The 19,457-nt window shown below is 34.6% G+C and overlaps 1 protein-coding gene across 1 annotated transcript in view; it reads left to right on the forward strand.

Annotated features, from left to right (window-relative positions):
* Positions 1–2,128: 2,128 nt before the first annotated feature.
* The window catches only part of LOC144434767 (polycystin-1-like), an 85,713-nt gene continuing 68,384 nt past the window's right edge, over positions 2,129–19,457 (forward strand). Inside the window, exon 1 of the mRNA XM_078123250.1 lies at positions 2,129–2,528. Within this exon, the coding sequence (XP_077979376.1) occupies positions 2,263–2,528 (266 nt within the window). The 5' untranslated portion in view covers positions 2,129–2,262. The remainder of the gene's footprint in view (positions 2,529–19,457) is intronic.

The following is a 19,457-nucleotide window of genomic DNA, read 5'->3' on the forward strand; positions in this document are numbered from 1 at the left end:
AGATATGACAAATAAACGATCCGATGACATAATTTTTGATACGTACCAAAATATGTCGAGGAATCCATAAAGGGCAATCAACTGTCTTACAAAATTAGAAGACAATTGTGATGTCATAGAAGGCATGCGTTGACATTAATATTATACTGTAATAGTGTAATCGAGGCTTTGTGGAAGTATTTTCACTCCGAGTAAAAGATTTATAAACTCAGTTTGGGCCACTTTAATTTACTGCTTTCTGTGGCTTTTAAATAATAAGTTCCTAAGTTGCTAAAATTGTTAAGTAAAAATGACTTAGCCTTCTAACAGTTCAATAACCGTTCCGTTTTTCACTTTGCTTTGTAGTACGGTATTATTCGTATCGAGAAATGTATACCCACATGTTCTAAAATACTTTGCGCTAAAACCAGTCATGTACCTTTCGTTACAAAAACTGTGTTTACCAGTAGTCTTTAACGGTGATTTTTTTTACTTCAAGGTGTCAATATTGCATTTTCTAAGAAGCCAAAATGTTCAAAATGTTCATTATTCACCAGAAAAGATATCTCATAAAATGAAATACAACTAAAAGATGCATTATTGGCGTGTGTGTATATGTTATACATGTATATAATCAGGGTATATAATGTGTGGTGTGGCCCGACTGAAATATACAAAAAGTCATGTACTTAGCGGGTGTGCAGTAACAGTAAAAGTCGTCTGAACGAGTCGATAGTCATTTATGTATTTGTGAAAATCATTCGTAGTTGTGGAGTGCTTTCATGTAGGCCCTATCCTTGGAGACCTGAGAATGTGAAAGCACATTTATCATGATACACGAATTTCACGATACTCAAATGTTGACAGTATCTATTTCGTTTTTTCTACATCTTGTAATACATCAAAAGTCCATAATTCATTTGCGTACCATGTAGAGATAGATAGATAGATAGTTAGATAGATAGATAGATAGATAGATAGATAGATAGAGAGAGAGAGAGAGAGAGAGAGAGAGAGAGAGAGAGAGAGAGAGAGAGAGAGAGAGAGAGAGAGTGTGTGTGTGTGTGTGTGTGTGGGGGGGGGGGACACGTTACAAAAATCGTCCTTTTTCTTCTGACACCTAGTTTTCGTACCTGCCATTTCCGTACCCTTTTAATTTTAGTAAGCATGATTGTATATGTAGGCTGGCCTAAATGATCATCCGTATTACTATAAGTACCACGTTGCTTGATATTTGTGAAAAAAAACATAGCGTGATTGGTATCAATGTATTGTGAACATGGAAATTTATTAAGTAGCTTATGGCACTAAATCTATATTAAAGAAAAAAAAGAAAAAAAAAGTAATGTCACAACAACGACTTTTTGAATAACATATATTTAGACTGTGTTGAAAAGTGAATAAAATGCGTTTACTAATGACGATTTCCGCTTCCACACCGCATGTATGTATGTCCGTACATATACACGTACCCGTAGACGTACACCTAGGCCTACGCATAGCAGCGTTCCGTAAAGGATGACGGCGACCGTGCTGCCGGGCACAATGAGGCAGGCTAACTATTTCAGCGTCTCCCTTGGTCTTATACATACACGAGTAATGGCTGTCTACAAACTGTATAATGTTAACACCATATATAATCGTATGCAGTGAATCGACCTGACACCGAAATTCTCAGGTAGCAACATTGATCGAACAAGTATATGCAGACGCCATGCTACTCCTGTTGCCAGGAGAGTTTAACGATAAACCGTTGATATGGACACGTATTACCAACCGTAGCACTATTGATATATGTGATCACGTGACCACATTTCCCATTAGAAAGAGCACAGCGTAGTACAGTGTTTATGTACGTGAACACTGACCGGGTATGTCTCATGTTTTCAGCCCAGTGGTATCATCTTTGTCAAATATCTTATATAATTTACAGTGAAATAGTAGTATTTCGGAAGAATGTTCATGAATTCGGTCACCCGAGATTGTCCAAGTGTATTTTTACAGCCACCGGATTTGGTGTCTTCGCTCACGACTTCGGTGATATGTTTAGTAATGTCATTTTCATTGAGTTGTCTTGTGTTGTATGTGGACGACTTACATTTATACGCGACTGACCAGAAATATTGTGTGTTTTATGTTACAGTTGTAACCATGGCCGTGTTCAGTGATCGACGGAGTGAGATAGAATACAGTGTTAAATAATCGGCCGTCGAATGGTGTGTACAACGTTAACAGAAGCGGCGTTCCAGCGGCACAATATACGAACCGAACTCATAACGAAGCATGTACCCAAATGTCTCGGAACACAGCAAACATGGCGTCCACATGTGTAATGTTTTCAAATGGTTTTTCCTTCTACTTTTGGCGGTGTTGGCTGGGGTTGTCTCCCCACAGGACTGCATACCGTGCCCCGCAGAATGTCAGTGCATTCCACAGTCAATATCCGAAAGTAGCTCATCCCCTGTCTCATGCGTGGTCGACTGTGAGCTCCAGTCTTTGAGTAGCCTCCCCACCATAGACCCCTCGCTTGGAAGCAATGTCGTTCAATTGTAAGTATCAAACAGTATCTCAACTATTATGAAGCAAGTTTTAGAACCTCATAGACGAACATAGTAAAATTGATTAACACCAGTGGAATATTAATTCAAGGGACGAACATATTTAATATTTATTTTGACTTATGTGTGAAATATTTATTTACTTCATTGATAGTATTTGAAATTCATTTTATCCATATTTTTATGATAATGAAAGGCAAAATTTCAGATGTGGGTATTACAGAGACTGTTTTTCTTTTCTTGTCAAATTGACCAGGAAAGCACTCATATTACACTCACATTAAAAAACAACATCTTGGGTGATTGGTAGGGCTCGGCACTATGTATGATAAATGGTAATGACAACAGTGCCATATAATAATTGTTGACAAACTGTTGCCCTGTTCAGGCTATACAGTTCAGAGGTTAAACTATATATTGTCAGGAGACAAGTACTTGAGCTTGACAAATAACATAGCCTTGACATCTATTTTGTCATGTTGAAGACTTTCCATACGTATATAGAAACAAGGTAATTCATTTGGAAAACATATTACCAGAGACTTATAAAGTTTAGTTTAGGTTTAATTGCGGTTTGAGAATGTTCCTCTGTGCCAAGCCTTAGTCAGTTCTTAGCTATTCAGCCTTTTTTTCAGTCGATGAATTTCAATGGCTCTAAAGGCAAAATACTGGCTTTTGTTCAGGTCAATAGATGTTGTTGGTGCATTGAATACTTTCTGAAATAGGCAGCGAGGGTAGTATGCCTATTCCTCTGATGGTCAAGATATTTCTACAGTTTTAAGTATCTTGCTTCAAAGTTGTCAAGTATGAACAAAGGTATTCTTTCTCTACTTAATTTCAAGTGTTTTCCCGAAACAAAGTTGTGGGTTTTATCGTTGTTCAAATCAAAATCTGCAAATGATTGATTTATCTTTTTTTGTTGGGTTGTAGGAGTATTCATTGGGCCCTATTGTTGGCCTCCTTTTGTAGCCTTAGTTTGTTTGTTCACCAACAGAAAAATAAATAGGAGAAACTCATTGATTTGTAGATAGATGGATCTATGTCCAGTCTTGTTGTTGATTTCAATGCAATTTGGCGTGATTTTTGTCGCCATCAGACAACCCGATGATTATACTGCATAGTATGAATCCAAAGACATTGAGAAGGGGGCTGCCTTTGATATGCAAATGAGGCAACAGGTAATAAAAAAGGTGAATCCAGGTCACACCATAAGAAGTTCATCATTCTATTTTACCTGTGTGCCATAACTATCCAACATCTGTTGGTCTAATACAAGTGAAAACAAGTTGTAGTAATGAAGTGAATGGTGTTAAGTATTAAACAAAGTGGTTCTTTGTCTCTCAATTGTTTTTTTTTAGATATCCTTATAAAACTATTTATGGGGTACTAATCACTACTTCACTTTCTGTTGTAATTCAAGATTACCTGGTGATAATAAAAAAACTAGAGAGAGAAAATTTAAAGATGTTTGAAAGTCTAACATCAATCACTAGTTTTTTTTTATTGTCAACACGCCTACTACCTTTTTTTGGGTGATGGTTTCAACTCTTTTATCTTGTTTTATGGTGTGAAAATAGGCAACAGAAAATTTGAATTCCTAAACTAGCATGATTGTTTCTTGTACTAAAATTGACATTTTCTTTTTACTGTGACTATATTAGAAATGCTTTAAGTTAAAACAGGGAGCATTCACCAAAAGACTGTATAGAACATATATATTTAATAATCATTGGTATGTCAAAATTGGTGTACAAAAAAGCTTACAAACTCAGCTTGTGCCACTTTAAGCATTTCCTTTGACAATTTATATGAATAAAAATAAATGCCTCTATCTCAGTGAGTATGAAGATGGGTCAGCATTGACTCAACTATATTGGCTTACCAATGAAAACAAGTGCTCACTAGACATACAATATAGGGAGATACCATTTGGCTGCTGTTTTTTATACCTGTGCAAATACACAATTCAAAGTTTATTTCTTCCAACAAGGTTTAAATAAAGATTAATCGGTCTAATTTATATTAGACAAAAGTGCTAAGAGGATATTGTAGTAAAAACACTAAAGTAAAGCATTTTATCTGTGTATGTTAGACTATAGAATCAAAAAACAGCTACATGTGTCCATGGAAACATTGATATCCAAGCTGTTCCTCCAGTTTCACATGTCAGCTGAATTAGGTCTGTTATTATAATTATTCACCAAAATACAAAATTTTAAAAAGTCCATGTGTTGAATGTAGTTTAGAGTCCATAATGAAAATGTGTCCAAGGAAACATATTGTTATCCAATCTGTTTTTCCAGTGTCATATGTCAGCTAGAAATGGTCTGTTATTATAATTATTTACCAAAAAACAAAATTAAACATGTTCAATATAAAAGGCTACTCTAGCACCAAGAAAACACATTGTCAAAAACAACAGTGTCCAAGGATAGATATTGTTATCCAAGCTGTTCCTTCCATTTCCATCCACTCAAAGAGATGTTATTTTAATTTATTCACCCAAATACAAAAAACTGTTCATATTTAAATTAATTACCTGAACCAAGGAGGAAAGTATCTGACATTGTCATTGTCAACAGAATGTGAGGGTGGCCTAACCTTTGTATTTATATGTTTCACATAACCCAAATACTCAACAAAGTAATTTAAAAAAAAACCTGAATGACCTCTATGGCCAGATTAGAAAAATTAGAATGTGACTGATTGTAAAATGGTGATGTCACAAGTGTGTGGATAAAAATTATCATTTATTTCTGAAATTTGGGACCTACGACAAACCAATGTAAGATGTTTCATAGTTTCTTGCTGACTGACTTTATATGTTATTTTTATCTGAAGTATCAAATATAAGGCATCCAGACTATTCTAAAGTATAATGTTATAAAATGAAAGCATCATCAACATGTATAGTATCCACACTTACTTTTTTTCTAATTTTTTTTGACTGGCCAACTGACCCATCATTTTAAAGGTGGTGTGATGAGAAACACAAAAATTAAAAAGAGTTTCCCTGATGTATGTGCTCAGACTATCAATCAATGTTGCCAAGCAGCCAATATTTGGAACTGTACAATTGTTTAACTTAAAAGTATAGAGATGCCAGAGTAACGCTAGTTCTACTAACCTCAATGTACAACAGTTTAGAGATGCCAGGGTAAAGCTAGTTCTGCTAAGCACTATGTGCAATGTGCAAAGTTGGTGCTATTTATCAATGGTTTTAAAATGTGGACATTCAATGATGTTGAAATCAGTTTAGTTGTGTATGAACCTATATGTGTAGACTGACATGATCCCAACAAGTATACTGGTACCAGTATAAAGTATGTTAACAAAGATGTAGGGGCGATGTCAAACGATAGAGTAAAATTAGGTAGAAAAAACTAGTATGTTAGTTTTGCCTCCTAACCTGACTCCTCCCCCACCCCATTTTAAATTAATATAAATTGATACTTTTTTGGACTTCATTTTACTCATAGTAACTCTGATGTAAACACAGTGTTTTTATATAAAAAGAACAAAGTTAATTTCTTTTGAAAACTTCAAGGTATAAACAATGATTATCAATTTTCTTCCATGGTTATAGGAATTTTTGAATAGATTCCCCCCTCCTGTCTTTCGAGTGTATCCAAGGTATATATGAAGTAAATATATAATCTATATATTCATGTATAAGAATTTGGCTTCATTGTATGTACTCTATAACCTTATTTTTAGTCGGTTGAAACTTGTTTTAGTCAATCTTGATCCCAAACTAAAAGAAATATATAGATGTTATTCCCCATTATTGTTCTTCATTCAGCCATGGAAAATATGAGTCACCTAAGGGGCCTTTGTCACTACAAGTCACTAGTAGTAACAACCCATAGGCCACGAGTATTTTCCAGCTGAATGAAGAAAAATATTGGCGAATAACATAATTATACCTGTACCAGTAATATCAAAGAAAAATCATGGAAAGTAATAGCAATTTTGAACATTTTGACTGATATTTTGAACACAGCAGAACCATTGACGTAGACATGTGTTGTCATGACATAGACACGTGTTGTCGTGATGTAAAATGACCAGAGTGTATGTTCCATATTGTTTTCTTCAACTTGGCTCTTGCATGGTATAATGGATATTATTTTCATTTGTTTGGCCAAGGAAAATACTCCTGACCGAGGAGGTGTTACCACTACGAGTTGCTAAATGAGTTGTGACAAAACCCTTAAGTCACAAGTATTTTCTGGCTGAATAGAGAAAGATATTTGGGGAATCATTTATGTAAAATTGAGGAACAATATTGGGTGATTTGGTACATATTTTGAGCAGTGCAGAACCAGTGATGTTGACACAGGTTACCAAGTTGTCATGATATAGAATGACCAGGGTATATAATCCATATTTTCTGTTCAAAGACAATAACTTGGTTTGTGCATGGTATCATGGATTTTATGCTACATCAATCATTTGACATAACTCCTTAGTCTGTGTGATGAAGATATCAAAATATTTGATACTAATATCGTGATATTTGTTGAATTTATTATGAGAATAGGATTCCTAATGAAAAAATTGGCATGGTGTTGTGGGCTAAATTTAGTTGGAATATTGAGTTGTTGGCATTAGTATTGTCTCATAGGTGTCATGCTATTGAATTCATATAATTGTATTGGAAATGGGTTATTGATAGCTGTCATTGGTAGCAATGCAATACTGGCAAGATAAGCGTACTTGTACTTCTTCATCTGGTGGGAATAAAGTCCTGAATTATTACAGTCACATTACATGTACATTTCTAACTATACAGAGGACAGGTCTATGGGCTGGGTCTGCAATGCCATAGACGGCAAAAATGGGGATGGTTTATGTGAAAGGGGTCCCATTTTACTACCCTAAGGCTTAGATTAAAGAAAGGTTATGTTTTTCATGTTAACACTTACACGCTATAAAAGAAGAGTTTTTCTTTCGAGTGATAATAAATGAAATGTAAGTTCTCTACAATTATAAGTAATTTTAACCAAATTTGCCTTTCACATATAAGCATGTTAACAAAACCTTAAAGTTAGCACAGCCAACATTACAACAAATTCATAGCCATGTCAGAATATACCAGACAATAGGCTAGTATATGAGAAAAAGTCTCTCTCTTTTTTTGGAAAATGTGGTATGACAATACTTTGGCTTTGAGGGTCTCTACACACACTCCCTATACAATTACCTATGGAGTTGCCCCCAGGCTTTTGGGTCAAAAAGTGTAATCTCTCAAAAGCGAGGACTTCTCAACATTTTATGATCTCCAGCTCCTGTTTGTTTATTTCTTAGAGTCTGTTGGAATAGTTTGGTTTCCATAGTATCATTTCAACTTAACAAGTAATACATTACACAAAGTTTTATCATGTAAGGTGACAAAGTCAATTTGCAACTACAGAGTACAAAGAAGGCTTTAGTTAAAGGGAATCCAGTTCGGCAATGTGTAATTTAAAGGGCCTATCAATAATTGAAAGCTGTCTGTCATAGTAGACCGCTTACAATGGCCAGGGTTGGCAGTAACACTAGTTTGAAAAACAGTTCCAACAATCTTAGTTATACTAACAAACTTTTTGGGCATATCATCGAATATTAGATAATGAAACACATTCTGGTACAAATTTTAATCTTTCCTACAAAAGTCATATCGTAGGTGGCAAAGTATGACTATGAGGTTATGGTGCACCCAAATACCCAGCCCCATATTTTTTTGTAAGAAATCACTAGCCACACCCCCTTTTTTTGCTGAACCAATGAAATGCAAGGGAAGGTAAGAAAGGAGGAGTTATGGCTATAGTGTCTACTAAAGCCAAAACATCATGTAAGGGTTGTTTACCAGGATTGCATGGTTTAGTGTCAATTGTGATCCGTGACCAACTCTGTCAAAAGTGATGAATCTTTAAAGTAGTCTCAGTGGGATAAATACCTTTATATCATACCCCTAGTTTTGAGTATTGATTGAAGTTTTACATGTCTCAGAGGTTTAATTTCAGCTTATTACTCAAACTTCACACATTTCAGGGGGTAAATATACTTTTAACTTTTTTAGGTTTGAGGGTATCACTATCACTAAAGTTTCACATTTCTTAGCGGGGTTAATACATTTAACTTTAGGTTTGAGTGTGTCACTAAAAGTTTCACATTTCGTAATGGGGTTAATACCTTTAACTTTAGGTTTGAGGGTATCATTGAAGTTTCACATTTCTGAGAGTGGTGAATATGTTAAACTTTTAATTTTCGGTCCATCACTGAAGCTTCACTTGTCCTCCGTATGCAATTATTTACCTGTCATAAAAGTTATGTACAGCTGGAAGTGCAAAACAATAGATCTTCTTCAAACTTCAGCTTTGTTCACATCATAAACCTTATACTCTGTACCCAATTTCATCCCAAGGTCCAATTTAATGGAATATTCCTCCATAAAAATATCATGGTCAAACTAAATTGTGGATGGATATAGGTGGACAGATCAATAAATCATTTGTCATGGCAGGATATCATAGAAATCTGACCAGTGTTTTACCAAATTTTACAAGCCAAGATAATAGGGACAATTTTGTAAAAATGTTTCATAAACATTTAGCCAACATTTTGGAGGGACACCATGACAGACTCTCCGGGCAATTTTTGTTAATTGTTGTTGATAAACATTTTGAAGGTGTGTTTGTTAAAAAGGCCAGTGTTTCAATCCCAGGATTTTGTGTTAGTGTTATCTTATCAGTGGAGCTAGTGGTAATGCATATATATATATAGGGATATTCTATGGTTGTGGACTAACTTTATCTATTCCACACACACACACACACACACACACACATATTATATAGGGATATTCTATGGTTGTGGACTAACTTTATCTATTCCACACACACACATATTATATGATGATATGAATAGAAGACTACTGTAAATAAGTAGCCATACTACTTGTAATTAGATAGTATTCAACAATTAAACCAAGGAAGATATGATTGATCTAAGGGGGCCTTGGCACTATGAATTGCTAGACAGATAGTGACAAACCATTTCATCATGAATATTTTCCCGCTGAATGAAGAAAAATATAATTATATCTCCTCAAGCATAATTTATGAAAATTTTGGAAAAAAAAAAGCATTTCGGAATGTTTTGACTCATATTTCAAGCACTTCAGAACCAGTGATGTAGACATGGGTTATTATGACATAGAACAACTTATGTATATATTATCCATATTTTCTGTTCAAAGACAGTAACTTGGTTTATACATGGTGAGAATGTTTATATTAAGGTAATCAAAGTAGACTATTTTGTACATGACACATAAATGAAATTTGACCAATTGATTACTTTAATAGGAATTATTCAGCTAAACTACAGGCTACGTTTCAAGGAAATTCATTCAAGTTTTCCAAATATAGAATTAGACTTAAGGTAATTATGAGAATTGTGACTGTTTTTTGGTATTTTTTTGTAATTATTGTTTGGTGCACAAAGAGTGATATATGTATGTTTTACTATTCAGATTTCCAAATATAAAATATTTATCCAAATAATAGTATCCAAAAATACAGTTATTGTTAAATGTGTAGATTAAATGTGTTATCAGGACAGTCCACTTCTTAAAGAAGGGAAACATTGTGGATTTGTCCTAGCAGAATTGTAACTTAAGTTGGGTAGGTGTTATATGTTGATGTGGACTCAGTATAATGATAGAGTGTATGTCAAGGGTGTCATTAATGTTTACACCAAGCAAAAGATAAAACTCAAGGCAAAACAATTTTTTGATCAAATTTATTTGAGATTCCAAAGAAACACAAAAGGTTCTAATTGGTATTTCATGAGATGATAAAACAATGTATTAATGTTTCAATCATTGAAGTGACAATATGGATGCCTGTATTTCCTAAAATTGTATATATTGACACTATTAAAAAGAGTTGTCTCAAGTCTCACATTTTATGTAGTCACATACAACTACAAATACATTAGACAAAAATAATTGTGTGTTTCCGATAACATGGTCTCAGAAAATAGGGTAGGTAGGTTAGCATTTTAATTTATTTTATCTTTTTAGTTGTTTTATTTTTGAAAAATATTGCTTCGACCGAAAACAAACAAAATGGCAATCAGAATACCCCTTCTGTGATAGTTTCATGAAATATGTACTGACATCGCTGGGGAAAGAAAACAGATGTGTATGAAAGTCAAGAAGACAAAGAATTTCTTATCTTTTTGTTTTAAATGTTTAAAAAACTTGTCAGGTTCAGAGGCTTAAACTAGGGTTGGTTGGGTTATTGGAAACACACAGTTTTTTTCATTCAAGTGACCTTTTTGAAAACACAGGTAGTAACCAGGGTAAAAAAAAGTCAATTATGCGAATGATATTGATACCTGTTTTTATGCTAATTATTAGATATAAGTCATTTGAATAAATATCATAACACTTTATCTTAAAGTCCCATGTTATTCAGTCACATATTGCAACAAGAAAAAACTCTGAGTCTTTTTTTTTCATAATATTTGTGAAAACACAAGTAGAATCCAGGGTAAAACATATTGAATTTTCAATCATTCAAATGATATTGAGACCTGTTAGTGCTAGTTATATATTTGAAGTCAAACACTTTGTCTAAAAACCTTATGTTATATTCAGTCAATATGCAACTACTACCATACATTGTACCTGTAGCACTTAAAGGTCTTTTTGAGACATTTTTAAAAACACAGGTAGAAACCAGGGTAACTGGGTCCTGTTTGGAGAAATTCTTTGCTATCAATATTTATGTTCCCACAGGTGGTACCAGGCCATTAGTTTAATTATCTGACTTTGTAACAGATGCTTATCACCCTGTTACAACCAGGCTATACATGTATTGATATACAATAGACGTCACACCCAATGATTGATGAACTTCAAATGGGAAATTGCTTTGATCTTAAATTGACACAATTCACATTGGTGTTGTTCTCAATGCAGTCTTAGATCTACTCATTGTATGGAATTGTTTCTGTAAAGAGATATCTTTGGATTGGATGCCATGGATAGCACTAGTCTAAGACAACTCTCAATGAACAAACATGTGGGTTCTTAATTTTCAAAAAAGAGTGGTATATGTAAGATTATAAAATTCTGCAAGTCACCAGTTATGGTTCATACCATGATCACTAATTAAAATTTCACACACACAAAAAAATAGCATTTTGTTGAATTACATGTCTCAATGGTTTTGTCATATTGGGCCAGTAGTAGCCCAGAGGCTTGTTGTTGGTTTTTAAATGAGGATTTCTAGATTTTTGAAGTCTGTGGGCTAGTTCTAAAGGGTAACAATGGTACTGTGTACTATTATGTAGCTGTATGCATTAATGCTACCTGAATATAAAGCCATCACTAATCCAAGATTATATACTAAAATTATGATATATGTGTAAGAAACTGTGAAAATTTTAATGTAAATTTTATGCCACTCTGTTACCATGGTACAGAGATCCTATTAGAACACTCAAGGCAAATTAATTTGTTGGACATTGATCAAACACATATTACTGATTACATTGAAGCTGAAAGACAAGGACACGTCATTCATATGCATGCCTGGGTGGTTTTTTGCAACACGAACTGTATATTTTGTAGGTTTCCTCAATTTATTAGTTAGGAATTAGTGCCCGTGGTGATATGCTATCTTCTTTGTATCTTGCCCATTGACCACACCTATTAAAACATTCCAGTAAAGAAACTCTATGTCATCAATGCTAGTATAGAATTGGCATACCAATCAACTATAAGATGTCAGTTAGACTCATCCATGTCGAAAAGACCACACAACCTCGGTAAGCATCATTAAAGGTGCAAAAAATGTGCAACAATTTGTAAAAATAAATCCCGCAGTTACCCACTACTCACTTGTGACCACAGACTTCATCAAGTTAGTTTTAGTTTTGATTGGTCTGGACTGATAGATCATTCCGTCCAAGAACACTTACATTAGTTAGTTTTAGTTTTGATTGGTCTGGACTGATAGATCATTTAGGTAGTTTGTATGATGGAATGTTTTTGTGACTAAGTTGTCGGGTCATGCAGGCTGATACTGTCATCTCTATCAGTATGAGAGATTGTGTAATATACCAGGTACTAGTATTTCCAATCTTTGATATGGTAATCTAAGTTGCAAGATAGCATGTATCTAGAATGTTTCAACTTTAATAGATGATGACAATGATAATAATTACAACATATAGCTCATCATCGTCATCATCATCATCATCGTCATCATCATCATCATCATCATCATCATCATCATCATCATCATCATCATCATCATCATCATCACCACCACCACCACCACCAGTGACCACAACCACCACCACAACCAGTAACCACCACCATCACCACCAGTGACCACCACAACCACTACCAACAGTGACCACCACCACCACCACCACCACCACCACCACCACCACCACCAGTGACATCATGACCAACTCTCTGAAGTTCCATAATCACAATACCACTACTATTGTATCCACTACCACCACCAATACCACTACTACTGTATCCACCACAAGGCAACAAAAAACACCATCAACAGAAATCACCACAAAAGCAACTGCAAAACCAGAAAAAAAACCAGAAATACCAAAATTGCCACTAATAATATCTGGCACTACCATTGGCCTAACAAAAACACGCCACAAAAAAACATAATATTACTACTGTTACAATTACCATCGATACAACAAAAAACACCATAACAACTAAAATTACCACTAATAACAGCTAGTATCACTAACCCCACCACAAGATCTAATAGCATATTAAACTCCATTAACATAAAATAATTCTCTTGTATAGACTCCATTATCAACACAATATACCAATGCTGTACAGTAGTATATGTATACACAGTGGGAGATGTGTACTTGTGATGGGTTATCTGTTTCCTTTTGGTGTCATTGCAATAATGCTAACAGACAGGACATGTGCATAAGTTGACTGTGAATGTAGCACTGGTATTTGATATTGTAATTAGAAGTCAAAACAAGTTGTCTACTCTACTGAAGGTTAGAATATCCAAGCATGTCAATACATTCTAGTAGGTTGTTAGTTCATAGATGTGGAACAGAAGAACTGATTTATAGCAAAGGAAGGGCACATATTCCAGCCAAAAATATTTGGCATGATTGGAAAAATATGTTGCAAGGAAAATAATGTAATTAGATTATGCTATACAGGACAATTTTGATGTCATCCAACATATACGATCCTTGCAAGTAACTCTCAAGCTGCTAAGGTCACCTTATTGTACAGCATATATTTGATCCCTGGTTTGTTAAATGTCTTTATGAATAACTTTACTATAATTTATAGCAATATGTACATAAACCCATGCATTTGTAAATTGACAAAATATTCTCAAGTGTAAAATAATGTTTATCTATAACAATACAACCAACATTAGAGAAATCAAAAGATTATTGTTTTATGGATTCTACAAAATGTCATTCTGGGATTCAGTGAATATTGAGTCTCCTATAAATAGGACTCCTTGAACACAGACTAATTATGGAGCCATACATTGCCAATTCATGTGACAAATTCAAACTACTATGTTGATGTAGTTACATACCACATCAAGTATACCCACATAAGGCCACTTTATAAAAGTTGTGCTAGTCTTACTTTACTTTGTTCTTTTTGTAATACAGCTATTTTTTGACATTTGATTACCAGCCTTTCCTGTGTCCGACATGATATTTGTAAATGTTTGTACATAAGAAGAGTGGCCGAAAGTACTCATTAAATGATTATTGATTGATTGATTGATTGATTGTGGTTTATAACACCTTATACAACCCTTAACACTGAAGCAAAGCACTTTCTCTATGTGCCACATTCATCTATAGCATTGTATCAAGTGAAAACGTATACACTTTTATTTGCTAGCCTAGTATGTAGCCTTTCTAACTGTAATCAATTTGTAAAAAAAGTTTTCTGCTTAAGAGCAGCAGACTGATTACAGTGAATGATAGTTTACACTCTAGGCATTAACTATTCACTTACTTTGCACTGCTAACATTGTTTACATTCTAGTGAATGACTATTTACTTACTTTGCACTGCTAACATTGTTTACAGATTGATTACACTGAGAGGTACCACATATACAGGGCTGATGAAACCATATACTTTTATACTTGATATGAATCCATAAACGATTGTGACAAATCATGGACATTTTTTACTTGAGTGTTACAGGTTGTATTTTTTTATGAAGTCCAAAACAGATTCATAGTTTAGTTTTAATTTATTGTGACAGTACTATACCATTAAAAAAGACTTAGCGCTATGTTAATAAGTGGTTTCTGACTACATGGCACGACTTGAGGAACAATACTATAATTATCTGTACCATATTATCTGCATGGCTTGGCTTCAAGAACATTTACCTCTGTACATTTGATGAAAACCAGAGATGAGATGACCAACACAACAGATCAATGATAGACCTATAGACAGACATATAGAAAGCATTGCCTAGTGATGCAAAATGGGCACAAGAGAATGGGCCTGCAAGTATTTGTCAGTCGATGTTTTCACGTTAAAGTCTCAGCTAATCCTTTTATGTAAACACTGAGTTTCTTCAACCATGACGATGTGTCCTCTATTCAGGAGAACGACTAAACAATTCAACGTGTGGAAGAAGAAGGCAGCAGTTCCACAGCTGATCATAAAAACGTACACTGTGAATGAAAAATCACCATGAGGTGAAGGCTGCAGTCATTCTTGTCATCTGTCAAACAAAGTGAGCTGAATTGCTCTAGCTACTCATTTTCTTTCTCAACTATTCCCAGTGAATACAGGGATAGTTGTTGTTTGTCTAACTGCGCATAGTCTGTTTAATAAGAAATATTACCCAATATATCAGCAACTAAAGTTGACTCGTATCCACATAATCCCTTGTAAAGCTACATGTCGTGCGGTATTCACAAATCTCTGTGTTACCGGAGAACAAAGGCACTCGTCTACATTTTGAGCATACTTCTGTATGCTACCATGGCAATGGTCACAAAATAATCACCACACATAGTTTCAATAACTTGTTCCCAGGTGAAAAGTTTTTTGGATTTGATTCTTCAGAACTGATGAAGCATGGGTGACAGAAGGGGGGAGGGGGACCAAAACTTTATGTACATGTAGGCTGAAAGAATAGATTGGAAATCTTTGGTTTCATTTGAGCTGTGTTAGAATATATAGTTCACTCGCTTTTGAATTCCGTTTCCGTTGTTGAGTGTCATGACTTGTAAGTTCTTTTTATTAAAAGACATGCAAGATTATTGATAGGAAAACATGTTTTTAAATAGAAATACTAACTCTTACATTGCTTACATTTTCTAGGGGTTTTTGACACAGAAAAGTCACTATTAGTACATTTCTGTATTCATCTGTGATACATTCTCACAAACCAGAGCTGTTATTTCTGCTTTCACTACACAGCGAAATAACAAAGTACGTCTTGGATAGTGCCGTAAAAGAGGCTATGGTTTATGACTATTCTGTGATGTATTTTGTTGTTGTTGTATTTTTGGAACACCAGAACAATAATATTAGTCGAAACCTTTGGCAATATTTGCTTGTGTTTTTGTCATAACACACTTTGTAACTATGAAAGGGAGGTAAAGAACAACAACAAACAAGCAAACTGTTTCATTTAACATCGTGTTCTAGAAGTGATTTTTTTCGTTCAAACTTTTAGTAAGTGTTTCGATGGCCATGAATTTGAAACAGAGTCTATGTACAAATATTGTGTTGATTGTGATGAGTGACTTAGTAGTAAAAAAGCCTTCTTTGTTATCGTATAGATTACCAATTCACAGACATGCATTACCGTTGGCTAATACTAATACTAATTTTAGAAATTGTTCAATCACCTGGATGCTTGCATTTTGGGTGATAATATACAATGTATTATAATATTAATAGTCTAACTACTGTGTAGCATATTCTTATTTTTGTCTTTCTCATAAATGTTTGACACAACCTGAACATTTTATATTATATTATCTAGGAACAGACTCTTATATCAACCTACTCCTGTAACCTTGAAATGAATTCACACATCATACATGTATGGTCTCTTTATTTAGTATGTTCCAAAACTTAGATTCCTCTTTGTAATCTGATGTAGATGTAGATATGTTCAATTTCTGCATACAGTGTGTTATCGAATGTCTAAAATAAAATGACACTTAGTTTTCTATATGTATGTACTGTTTTCTTTTCATACAGTCTCAGTCTTGTGTGCATTTTCAAAAAACTTCAACATTCTTAATCATGCAGTCTTAGTTTCTTTGTTTTACTTGTGTTCAAAATTTCATCTTTCTGGTAGTTCTAGACCGCTGGGCTTTCTTTGACATTAGGCAATGAAGGTCACGTTGCACATTAAAAGTTTAGAGCATTTACACTGGAGTTGTATCCCAGAGGTACTATCATCCACAGCTTTTGTTTGACAACATTGCCGAGACAGAATTATCTCCTGATCTTTCTACAAGTACAAGACTAGTAATTCTGTAGTTTTAGCTGTTTTCTTGACTTCAGTTTCTTCATACAGTACTAAGTTGTGGAATATCTAAACTAATAATTTCCTGTACGATATACATCATGTATGTTTCCTTTTCTTACTGTGTTATGTTTTATGCGGATTTTTGAAAAACTTGATAACGTAGGTAGTAGATAAACAATACGTCCGATGTTCTGTCATTATGCCTGCTAGAGTTCCAAATCTGGTTTAAGGTATCTGCAGTAAATGGATAGTCAATTTTCCGGTTCCAAGATGCATTGTGCAAGGATGGCTTTTATGTTGTTACAGTTAGTCTTGTTTTGTCTTTACTACAGTTGAAATAACATTTTTATCAGGAAATGATGGAAAGACATGTTGACCTCTTTGATTATAAGTGATTTTATAGAACAAAGACTAAACACCAGCAATGACTGAGAGGGATTTTACGGGTGAACACAGGGTACGATCAGGTGACAACAATCCCCCAGAGTAGCGCGTGCAAACCCCTCAGCGCATACACAGTACATGCCCTTGTATGGATAGACGCACAATGCATCTTGGAACCGACAATAGGTCTATACACAAATGGCTGTGAATGTCCAACCAGGTTTCACATTGTAAAGTATACTTCATTTATGGACTTCAAGACTCAAGTGACTGCAACACTTATGACAAACACTGTGACATCTCACACTCCTGGAATAGACATCAGATGTAGTTTGGTTAACTGATCTGTAGTTTTACCTCATATTTTTAAAACAATTTTTGTCTTTTTGACTCGACCTTTAGTATCAGTATCAGTATGGTGTGCACATTTTCATCTCTTCCCCCTCCCCGACATTTTTAATTGACTGTAAGTTTAACCTATATCTACCATCTCTGATTTAGTGTTTATTACTTACAAAGACAATATTGATTTATTTCTGACTGTTGCAGCCAGTTGTTTTTTTCTATTGAGGCATAGTCTATTTGTTTGATTTGTAGATTGAATATTTGATTCAGTTACATGTAAATTATAAGTTAAGAGTACCTGGCATACATTTTGTTGGCCCCCTTACCTTCTTCACACCTTAGCCTGAGGTGATGATCACCTCTCTCAGTCTTTGTGATTCGCTTAAAATCTATTTCACTTCTGATAGGTCTGTTTTGTATCTTTGTGATTTGCATAAAATCTATCTCACTTCTGATTGGCGTGTTCTGCTTCTTTACAGTTTGCATAAAATCTGTCTCACTTCTGATTGGTCATCTCTGTTGCTGTGTGATTTGTATAGTATCTAACTTCTGATTAGCTATCCAATAAACTACTATTTGAAACCATATACTATGTTTCAGACTTCAGACTTCAGATGAAAGTCCTTAAAATATACATGTAATAATGTATCACATTGTGCTATATGATATTGAGAATTCTGATAGTTATATGAAACAGGTGAAGGAATATAAGTTAATTTACATTTTGTGTACATTGTGACATGTGGTTGCAAGGATGTTGTTTAACCACAGAATACCTGTGATGGAGTTTGGTGGACTGGAACAATAATATATTAGAACATGTTGTTATCATTGAACATGGCAACATCATATGATGTTTGATGGTTTACATGTAATGATATCAAATTATCAGTTTCTTCCCATCTCACAATGATGTAACCAAATTGATAAGATAGCAGTATCCATAATCCTGATGGTGATATGTATTGTGTCATCATTATTGAACTTTTGATTTTTGGAAAATGATAAAAATATTTGTGGCTCAGTTGAGGTAGTGAGAGTATTAATGAATAAATGAATCAGGATTGAATGAATGAAGAAGTGAGTTAGTGTGTCAGTCAGTCACTCAGTCAGTCAGTCAGTCAATGTGTAAGTGTGTGACCGAGTCAGTCAGTCAGTCAGTCAGATAGTCAGTTAGTTAGTCAGTCAGTCAGTCAATGTATGAGTAAGTCAATGTGTGAGTGAGTGAGTGAGTGAGTGAGTGAGTGAGTCAGTCAGTCTGTCAGTCAATGTGTGAGTGAGTGAGTGAGTGAGTGAGTGAGTGAGTAAGTCAGTCAGTGATCAGTCAGTCATGACAGTCAGTCAGTCAGTCAGTCAGCCAGTGATCAGTCAGTCAGTGATCAGTCAGTCATGACAGTCAGTCAGTCTGACATGTCTCTTGTCTAGAAATTTCCCAATTCTTGTTGTTTTCTTGGGGTGTGTATACATAAGATACACTGATGGCCTTCAACCTTTGCAATATCTTTATCGGAACAGTCAACAAGATTTGACTTGCTGTTGTTTAAGATTGGATAGCTGATATCAATGTATAGTTATTATCAGGATCACATTGATGAAATCTTGTCTGGTCCTAGACCTGGAGAACATTGCATAACTAC

The sequence above is a fragment of the Glandiceps talaboti genome, chromosome 5 (assembly GCF_964340395.1).
Source record: "Glandiceps talaboti chromosome 5, keGlaTala1.1, whole genome shotgun sequence".
In the NCBI taxonomy this organism is placed as follows: Eukaryota; Metazoa; Hemichordata; class Enteropneusta; family Spengelidae; genus Glandiceps; species Glandiceps talaboti.